The sequence below is a fragment of the Tympanuchus pallidicinctus genome, unplaced genomic scaffold (assembly GCF_026119805.1).
Source record: "Tympanuchus pallidicinctus isolate F22 unplaced genomic scaffold, pur_lepc_1.0 scaffold26, whole genome shotgun sequence".
In the NCBI taxonomy this organism is placed as follows: Eukaryota; Metazoa; Chordata; class Aves; order Galliformes; family Phasianidae; genus Tympanuchus; species Tympanuchus pallidicinctus.
The window spans coordinates 8,714,483-8,722,274 of NW_026294743.1; the positions used below are offsets into that span (position 1 = coordinate 8,714,483).

The following is a 7,792-nucleotide window of genomic DNA, read 5'->3' on the forward strand; positions in this document are numbered from 1 at the left end:
TCTATTTTGTCCTGCTACTGGGTCTCCACTGAGCCTGCTCTTGGAGACCTCTGAGTTTCCCTACTACTCCTAATACCCCCATAGCGCTTCCTGGCACTTCTGCTTGTGAAAGACCCAGCACACGCGGTCAATTCTTCAGCCTTTAGGAAGACATGACATTTTTCATTGCTTTTCAGTTTGGATTTTTAGAAAAAAATTCCTTCAGCATACGGTACTTGCTGATAAGCAGCTATGTTTCTACCACATCCCTTAACAGGTAAGATTATCATAAGGAACAGCTATAAAAAGACAGGTAATTCCCACTGTTTAATATGTTATGTGGCGTTTATTTTATTCCATTTTAAGTGGAGCTGTGTTCCATTTCGCCCTCTTCATGTCTCTGACTTTCTTCTAGCAGACACTTCGTCTTCCGTAACAGACAAATATTCTGATGCACTGCTGGTATCACTGGACACTGATGTCTGACTGAGCTTTTCATGTCAGAATCGCTGTCACTTGACATTTCTCTGGCCTCGCTTACTGCAGGCGCAGAACCTACTGAAGGCAAATCATTGCATGCTTCAGGAGCAGAACAAGCTGCGTTCTGAAACGGCACAGACCCAAATTCTTCTTCCCTCCTGGGACAGGAATTGTTGCTTTCAGCAGTCATTTTGTTTTCTTGATGTTTTACCTTTATGTCTTGTTTTGTTGAAGTAACAGTAAGCAGAGTGGCAGATGCATTCCCATTGTTACCAGGAAGGACTGCTGAACATAAAGGCTGAGTAAAGGAAGAATTAATATTAGCAAGTATGTCTGTACTTCCCATGTTCTTAGGTGAGTTCATACAAAAAGAAGAGCCTTCACATTTTCGATGACTGAGTCTAGAAGCAGGCTCTGCACACACTGGATATGCAGAATTTCCTAGATTGTGAGGTGTTTTGCCAAGAGACTTCATTTTTTCTTTCTTGGTTTTGTCAGTACCATTTCTAGACAAAAGCACAGAGGAGGAAGTCAGGGAATCAGAGGTATTTTTGACAATATCTTCACCAGCAATTTCATTTGGAAGTAACTGAAAAGTGCTATTTTTGAAGGAAAATACACAACTGCTGGGGAGAAGGGAGGACTCAGAGATAACATTCACTCCAGCTGCAGTGGTGGTTTCTGAAGTACCACAAGGTACAGTTGTGATGGACTCTGAGGCATTAGTGTTTTGCTCCCATGAGACAGACGGTTTCAGCGTACCATCTGCAGTTTTCTTTAGAGATGTGTTTTTTCCCATGTGAGAGAACACATTTAGGTCAGATGTCTTCTCAGACTGGTTAAAAAGTGAACGTAATGACAAAGTCTTAAATGAATCACTGACTTTCGATGCTGCTAAACATTGTCTTTCTGAACTGCCATTGGAAAAAGAACAAACTGCTTTCTGACTTCCTGCCGATTCTAAATGACAAGCGGTTGAAGCATCAGAAGCTCTGGTTTTGGCTACAGAGCTGCATTTTCTAAACTGGCTTTCGCACCGGTTACCTGCTTTATCTTCACATTTTCCTAGGTAAAATTTAGGGAAAGCGTATTTACTGCCTTTCAAGGAACATGTAGCTGCATCTTTGTTAAGTCTAGGTAATGAGTTGCTACATGCACCACAAGCAGAGAAATCTAAATTTGAATTTGAAACAGTAACAGCTACTGATGCTGCTGGCTTTAAGCCCAATGAAACACTAGAATTTGTGTCCATTTCGTTGGATATTGAAACTGCTGATGACTGCATTGGCAAATTTTCCTGAATTTCTTGGTCTTTAGAGTTTTCTGGTAAGGCTGGAGTGGCTGCTTCCTCTGAACTTCTCTCATGGGCTAAGCTTAAGTCACCATTTGTTTCAGACAATCTAGTACTGGTGGATGGGATGCAACGATTACTACTTCCAGGAAAGCTTGTCTTATCAATACCACTTTCTCTTGACAGGGTTTCCACTTTTACTCTATCCATGTTATTTGCTTTGGTAGTTGAAGATACAACAGGAATTCCTGAGGACTTACTCTTCAAAGCCTCAGCAGCCACAAACTCATACTTTTTACTTGCAGGTAAAGTTTGTATCTTGAGCTTGTTAAGATTCTGATGTTCCATGTAGTATTTGTAACGCAGCTCCTGCAAGTACAGAAAAATATCCTGTTCATAAGCAAAGCAGATACTTGTGAGTGCAGAGGTTATAAAACTCGCTTGATCCAGAGGGTTTTTAAAATATATTCTGAAGTATTTATGGTTTATTTTTCCATTGCTGCTAATTGAACAAGTTTTTTATGGCAGAAGAAATCCTTAAAAAAAATTGAACAAGATACGCATGAAACCACGATGACAAAGTAAGCATTAAAATAAAAAACTATGGGAAAAGTTATTTCAGGTGACTGCCAAACCCAGAAATAGCTAAATTCACTAGCTTAGATGTTGGCAATTACTTAAGAACTCATGAAAAACAACCTTCTACAACCAATTTAGCATTTTACTGGATATAATTAACTATGCTAAATCATGTCTGCAATGGGATAGAAAGTAGATGCTCTCCAAATTAGTAAAACAAAAGAAAAAAATTCATTTGCCATTATTACTGTTCTCAGAACATCACTACCAGCAACACTTCATTAACTGTAACGAGTTTCTTCCTGCACAGAACACTAGACACTGAGCCACCCACGTGTAACTCCTATTAAGTGGGAAGATATAAAAATCTCTCTGTATAACTAGATCCTTGGAAATTATGCTAAAGAGTGACTGGACTCAGTTTGGTGTCCAAACGTCAGGAATTTCTACTATCTTCAGAAAACAGAGCACGTGCAAATTATTTCATCTTCAAACAAGGAACAGAAAAGATGATTTGCATCAGAAAGACAAAGGTGAACATGAAAAGAGTTAGATAAAAAATGCACAGATATCAATTAAGAACAACAATCAAAGGCAAAACACTTAAGACAGATAGTATACAAGTACAGAAAGAAAGTTGTGTCACAACAAACAGTAACTTGTCCATACTTACAGCAGATGCTCAATCGTACCTCGTGACTCAAGTTTTGAAACACTGGCATTTCTGATATTGACATGAGGCGAGTACAGATCCTACCGCTGTCTGTCAGTGCTTCCTCATGTCCTGCTACTGGCTGAAAAACATTTTGCAGCTGACATTGTATGTCTTGTCTGATAAGAAAAAACAAAATACAGAGCTGCTGCCTCACAGTCAACAACTTACAAGAAATGAGTTGGGTGTATTTTTCTGGTCCTGCCACTGGTTTATGATATTTTCCGTTGAGCTCTCATTTCCTCCAGCAGGCAGGTCTATCAGAAACAAAGAAAAAAGAGATGGTCTGCATGCAAAGTATGGGAAATAATGCTATCATTTTCAGGAGAAAAAAAAACAGTTGCAACTGAAAAACTATTTTTATAAAGCAGCGAGAATACTGATTTAATATGAGTTTATAGCTTTAAAATATATCAGTAGATACTTAAATAGAAAAGGTAACAGACAGTGAAATATTGGCTACAGGTAACATCTGAAAGGCACTGGCACTTAATACTGGAATTGCATTAAAAAGGACACAGGCAAACAAAAAACCAGAAGTTCAAGAAACCTATGCTGCAATGGTTAAGAGTCGTACCTAAATAAATATTTGATTCCTATTTTTGTATACTGAAGGGTTCCTTTCTATCTAAGCAGATTCGAAGTAAGAACAAAACTATACTGACAGAATCAGAATCCTAGCACCTGGCTAAACTTCTGTGATACACAGAGGCCCGCTGACAAGTATCTCTCAATGCCTGCAGACACCTGTCCTGATAGGGTAAGAGCACTTCAGCAACTTCTAAGTCAGCAGCAATGGCTGCAATGGCTGCACGGGTAAATGACAGTAATTATTCCTCCAGCTTCCAGAAATACACATTAGGGACTTTTTAGAGAAAGCCCATCTGCAAAGTGTATTTAGAAGCACGTCCTTGATGAATTTACCTTTCATTAATTTGCTCATATGCTTTCTTAACTCTTGCATGCTCCAGCCACACCAATTCTTTTTGAACAATCAATTCAACAAGTTGCGGATTACGAGAGGGAAGTTCTGAATCTCGTTCTTTTAAGAAGTCCCTCTATCCTACCTTTAGTTGTGTCCACATTAAGTGGCACTAATTTCAAAGCCAAGATTTCATTAACCACAGGTTTGATATCCATTTTCTTCCGAGCGTTCTCTGGTGGCTTTTTATAGCTGGATGCTATATTCATCAGGTCAAGCTGAGTTTTCATTCTGGACAAGTAAATAACAAACACACGCCTGTTTCTTACGGTTTATATGCCAACAAGAAGATTACAGCTGCTTAATAAAAATGAAAAAGTTATTTAAAAAATCAGTAAAAAGAAATCAGAAAGCGTTAAATCTTCAGTAAAATGTCGTTTCCCACATCTTTTTAAACTTAAAACTTACTACTTGACAGACCATTTGAAATATGTTTAATACGCAATGCAAACTGCAAAAAGCTGGACCTCTGGTTCAGCCAAAAGATTGGAAACTATTATTAAAGCATTATCTATTATAGCCTGAATCTAACTTGTACTCATTCTTCAGAGGGTACTGCTAGCACGTGCTACAAGACATTGTAGAGAACTCCACTTCTAACGCTCCTGTTTAAACTCTGATTAGAAAGCCATCGCATAAGCAGCAGATGTAATTAAAAAGCTTTAGAAAGAAATATTCCAGGTATGTGCATAGCAAACAGAGAATGAAGCCACTGTGAAATCTCCAGATATATTCTTTAAGAGCTATGCAGGGTATCTAAGAACTCCAGAGACACTTCAGTGTTCTCAACACAGAAAAATAGGGTGACACTGACAAATTGCTACACTTCATTTTGGTCAGAGAGCCAATTCTCTGTAATCACAAACAATCCTTCACTGAACTTGACAGATTTCCTAGAATTCTGAACACTGAGCACCCAGAAGTCTAAAAAGCATTAATGTCTTATTTAATAAACATCTTCCTCACTGTGCAATGACGTATCTGACCGTATGCAAAGTGACTGCCTTCTTACTTTTCAATCTTCAAGTTAGAGGAGAACTAACAAAGCATGCAAAGAAATTCATATACCTTGTATTCAAGCCACAGGCCACCTATAAATAAAACAAAAATTCATAAGACACAGATGTATTTGGAGAATTTTCCTCCAATTCACAAAAGAAGATTACTGTGCTTTTAAAATAGCTCAAAGATTAAACTTCCTGCCTTCATTTCACAAGACCGTAGGAAATAAAGCTGCTGACATTATCATTAACTTGAAATAAGTAAGTACAAGAGCAGCCAAACATACAAAAAAGATATTTCTTGGACTATGGTTTATCCTTTAATATTGTATTAAGGAAAAAAAAAAAAGTTATTTCAGAGACAAATGAAAGCATTGAAGTAAAAAAAAAAAAAATTACTGATTAAAGAATGACAGTTCTGTATCATTTCAGACCCTTGTAAATATTCTAATGCAAGACTGTTTTGTAGTTTTTGGTGAGAGAAACCTCTTAGGATACTACTACAGTAAGATTTAAATACTCTGTGTTTTGATTTTTTAGCAGTCAAACTGTTCTGCATGTCTGACAGAAGAACTATCAAAATAACTCCCTCTGGCACGAAGGAGGTTGACTTTCATAGCTGTCAGCATAACACGCAAGGGTTAAATCAAAAGCTGTGTAGTCAATATTAGTTTAATCACTTCTAAATGTAAAGAAAACAGCACCTACTGCATTCACTACGTGTCACAGATAATCTTTAAAGAAAGCTTGTCAAATGTTTCCAAAATGAAAAGTACCCTTATAAAGAAGCAGAGTGTCAAGTAATTTTTGTCATTGGCTAAATTTGCTTTTCCTGATCCAATCTTTATCCCACTACGTAACGTATCAAGCGCTACACAGGATCTGAACTCAGCTATACGACTGATGTCAAGTGAAAAAGATCATCACCTCCAGGAATTGCTGAGGATCACATTCATGAACTAGCTTCTCACAATCGTTCAAAAGATTCTCAATGGTTTTCTTGTGAGTTTCTTTCATTTTCTTCCAAATCTGAAACTCTTTCTCCTTTTTACGCCTTTGATTTTCAAGATCTTCTGTCAACTGCTGTTTCTTCATTTCCAGAGTTTTGGAAATTTCTCCAAATGCCAGCGCAATGATCTCTGCTTCATTACTCAGCACCGTCTAGAAGCATGAAAACATAACAGATGACGATGCGACAGCAACGACTACTCAGAGCAATGTCCTTAAGTTCAGGATGCATCTGTGCCACATAAAGTACCAGCACGCTGTGTTGTGCTTATCCTATCACAAAAACCAGTGTTGCTGTCCAGCTATTACATGAAACCATCAACTCAGAAAACCAGCACACGTAACTCACATCAGTATCATCTGCAGGACTGGAGATCTCATTCATCAGCTTCTCATTTATTATTCTCATTTCTTTTAGACTGCTGAAGAAGTTCAACTGGAAGGCAACAGCAACACTTAGCATGACTTCAACAACCCCCAAAAATAAACACGTTAAGAAGCTGTCTAGAACCACACCACGAGCTACAGCATATAAACAAAAGTGGTGACTCACTGACAACATTTACTGCTTTTTAATAACGTTTACTGCTGTCCCGGTACTTTTGTTACGTTCAAGTAGCGTTTTCAGGCTCACCTGCTCCTCCTGGTACACCGTGTCGATCAGGTTGATGGAGTGAAAGACGCCCTGGTGCTCCTCAGACACGCACTGCCCGCACCCCGCCTGGCGGCACATCCGGCAGTACAGCTGCAGCAGCCGGCCCGGGTGTTTCTGACAGCTTCCCCCGGCCCTGGCCGCGTTCGAGCGGTACAGCCTGACCACCTCGGCCAGCGTGGTGTTAACGGGCAGAGCGGCCGCGCCGCCGCGGGGCAGCGGGCAGAGCTTCCTGCACAGCGGGCACGACACCCGGGCCCCCGCCGCGTCGTCGCCGTCCGCTCCCTGTCCCTGTCCCCCCCGCGCCCCGCGGACCTGCCCGTGGCCCCGCTGCTGCAGCCGGGCGGCCTCCGCCGAGGCCAGACACTCTAACACGCAGCCCCGGCAGAAGTTGTGCGAGCAGAGCGGCAGCGTCACCGGCTCCTCGAAAAGGGACAGGCACACGGCGCACGTCAGACTGGCCTCCATCTGCGACGAGCAGAAGAGCGACCGGGGCCGCGGCTCCATCTCCGCCGATCCCGGCTCTCCCCGCTGCCCGCAGCTCCGCTCCGCGGGCCCCGCCGCCATCGGGCCGGCGGCAACGGTAACTCCCGCCCACTGCAATCGCCAACTTCCCCGGAAGTGGCACGGGGCGGAGAGGAGGCGGGGCACGGAGCCGATTGGGGGAGGCGGGAGATTGGCAGGCGCGCCGTCCAAACGGAGCGGGGCCTGGGCCGCTCGCGAGAGGCCCTTTCACGCGACGCCTGCCGGCCGTTTCCCTTCCTGCCGCCATTTTGTGAGCGTTTGCCTTCGCGAGGTTTTCGCCCTGGCCGTCGCAGTGAGCGGGTCGGTGCGGGGGGGTTTGCGCTTGAGGGAAAAAGGCTGCGGTTGAGAGAAACGTTTTCCCCTGCACAGCGGTGAGGTGAGTTGGTTACCTGTAATTACGCTTGCAAGACTGCAGCTCAAGTTTAGCGTTTCGTTAATGCTAATTATATTGGCAGCGAGCTTATCGCCATCTTTCTTTTTGGGCAGGCGGCTTCTTTTTTAGCACCATTCAGTCTAAAATTCTGCCTCAACGATTCTGTTTTGTACCCCGAGTATTTTGGAGTTTCTCAAACGCAAAGGGGCC

General features: G+C 42.0%; 1 protein-coding gene across 3 annotated transcripts; it reads right to left on the reverse strand.

Annotated features, from left to right (window-relative positions):
- Positions 1-305: 305 nt before the first annotated feature.
- On the reverse strand, positions 306-7,290 carry LOC128084249 (tripartite motif-containing protein 59-like). Of its 3 annotated transcripts, none has more exons than XM_052690161.1 (9): positions 6,667-7,290; positions 6,382-6,468; positions 5,952-6,185; positions 5,092-5,114; positions 4,109-4,254; positions 3,213-3,298; positions 3,022-3,123; positions 2,011-2,119; positions 606-757 (listed from the first exon to the last, which is right to left on the reverse strand). In XM_052690161.1, the coding sequence occupies exons 1-9, from the start codon at positions 7,249-7,251 to the stop codon at positions 729-731; spliced, it is 1,401 nt and encodes a 466-aa protein (XP_052546121.1). In that variant the 5' UTR covers positions 7,252-7,290; the 3' UTR covers positions 606-728. The 3 variants fall into 3 exon arrangements, with proteins under 3 accessions (XP_052546119.1, XP_052546121.1, XP_052546120.1); XM_052690160.1 differs by lacking the exon at positions 606-757 and adding an exon at positions 804-965; XM_052690159.1 differs by having other exon boundaries at positions 306-2,119.
- Between the last annotated feature and the right edge of the window lie 502 nt (positions 7,291-7,792).

What these genes read in the sequence shown, in the direction of transcription:
- LOC128084249 (XM_052690159.1), bottom strand. Translation starts at nt 7,251, where the DNA reads ATGGCGGCGGGGCCCGCGGAGCGGAGCTGCGGGCAGCGGGGAGAGCCG. An exon ending in GTCCTGCAGATGATACTGAT is followed by an intron (nt 6,186 to 6,381) that starts GTGAGTTACGTG and finishes TCATGCTTCTAG; the next exon opens with ACGGTGCTGAGTAATGAAGC. An exon ending in GCCTGTGGCTTGAATACAAG is followed by an intron (nt 4,255 to 5,091) that starts GTATATGAATTT and finishes TTACTTGTCCAG; the next exon opens with AATGAAAACTCAGCTTGACC.